Source organism: Lottia gigantea (genome assembly GCF_000327385.1).
Source record: "Lottia gigantea unplaced genomic scaffold LOTGIsca_1, whole genome shotgun sequence".
NCBI classification, from domain to species: Eukaryota; Metazoa; Mollusca; class Gastropoda; family Lottiidae; genus Lottia; species Lottia gigantea.
Window position 1 is genome coordinate 6769476 of NW_008706746.1, and position 2006 is coordinate 6771481.

The 2006-nt window shown below is 33.7% G+C and overlaps 1 protein-coding gene across 1 annotated transcript in view; it reads left to right on the forward strand.

The window, feature by feature from the left end:
• The window catches only part of LOTGIDRAFT_228076 (hypothetical protein), a gene marked incomplete at its 3' end in the record, with an annotated part of 4970 nt that extends 4584 nt beyond the window's left edge, over positions 1–386 (forward strand). Inside the window, exon 8 of the mRNA XM_009045829.1 lies at positions 339–386. Within this exon, the coding sequence (XP_009044077.1) occupies positions 339–386 (48 nt within the window). The remainder of the gene's footprint in view (positions 1–338) is intronic.
• Between the last annotated feature and the right edge of the window lie 1620 nt (positions 387–2006).

A 2006-nucleotide genomic window follows, 5' to 3' on the forward strand; every position in this document is an offset into this window, starting at 1 on the left:
TTATGAAAATGAAAATGCTAATACTTATATGAATAGAAAGTAGATGTGTTCTAATGACTTGGAAAAATATCACGTTTGTCTCACATGTCCATAATTAATCCCTAATTAGCTAATTTAGGAGAGAATTACCAGCAAAATTCGAATGATCAAAAAAGGTCATTTAAGATTGGTTAAAATTCTTAATTATATGCAATAAGAACAAAAAATCTTGTTACTAGGGAAACTCAACCATTATATGCTTTTGTCAAAAGTTGAATTTTTGGGGAAAAAGTTGCTTTCTGTTCTTAGTTTAAAAACTTCAATGAAAGAATAATCAACTTACAATTTTTTGTCAACAGATATTTTTGGAGAAACACAGATCCTTGAGAGAAAAAATTAATCATTAGATTGAGATTTTGTGAATTGTGTGTGTATTTCATCATGAAATTACCTCAGCTCTTAATACAAGATTTACCTACTTAAGTGAAACATGGTAGAATTATGTGATATTTTGCAGAGACAATGTGTAAATTGATGAACAGTTGAGTTGTTTCCCAGGATAGAAACTGAAGTGGATGTTTTTTTATATTTTTCATGGAGACAAGTCTACTGCACCTTGTACAACTTTGACATTTAATTTAATCCCATTTTGGTGAGACAAGCATGCCCCATGGCCTGTCTTGACCTCTCATGTTTAAGAGTTTGAGTGGAGTAGACTGGAGCTCTAGTTGGCTTTAGATTGTTGACTGTATTTACCAGTCTTATCAGACTGTTGTTTTGACTGTATTTATCATTATTGTCTGTCTAGACTGTTGATTAAGCTGTATTTACCAGGCAGAGCTGACTAGAGCTTTAGATGATTGATTTGGCTGTATTTACCAGCCATTTCTGACTAGAGCTCTAGACTGTTGATTTGATTGTATTTACCAGTCATGTCTGACTAGAGCTCTAGACTTGTGATTCAGCTGTATTTACCAGTCATGTCTGACTGAAGCTCTAGACTGTTGATTTGGTTGTTTTTACCAGTCATGTGTGACTAGAGCTCTAGACTGTTGATGTGATTGTATTTACCAGTCATGTCTGACTAGAGCTCTAGACTGTTGATTTGATTGTATTTACCAATCATGTCTGACTAGAGCTCTAGACTGTTGATTTGGGTGTATTTCCCAGTCATATCTGACTAGAGCTCTAAACTGTGGTTGTATTTACCAATCATGTCTGACTAGAGCTCTAGACTGTTGATTTTGGTGTATTTCCCAGTCATATCTGACTAGAGCTCTAAACTGTGATTGTATTTACCAATCATGTCTGACTAGAGCTCTAGACTGTTGATTTGGCTGTATTTCCCAGTCATATCTGAACTGTGGTTGTATTTACCATTCATGGTTGACTTAATCCTTGTGATATTTTGGATAATGATGTTTAAATACATCTTTGAGGAGGTCTGTCCACAATCTGACCAGGGAGAGTAAAATATTCAAATCAAGATCAATATAAATTGTTTAATGAAATTAGTTTTTAGTAATTTCGTGATGATTGATCCCCATATTTATGTCAAAAAGTCACTTTTCCCCGAATTTCTAGCCAAACTGGAACCCTGGTGGGTAAGAAGGCATATCTGTCTAACCGTTGTATTTTAAAAGGGTGTAATGACACAACGCAATCGCCAGTATTGAATGTCAGTATGTAATATAGTGCAAGTTGTCACGTTGTGCTGAGACCGACTGCCGTGATGTTGACAATTTACACCTTGATGTATTTATTTGTTAATTAAGATACAGGTGTGAAAAGTAATTAACTAACGAAGTACAGGTAAAACTTGATGCAAGTCTTTCAACCTGGTGATGTAAAATAATATCTGTTACATTCCTTCACAAACTATCATTTGTCTCATTGTTCGTCTGTTTGTTTTATTTTTTAAGAAAAATTCCAGATCTCTTTATGTTTATTTTTTTGTCATTTTTGTTATTAAGTTTGCAACAATTTTGAACAAATCTCAATCTGCTTAAAATGTAGTTAATGGATAT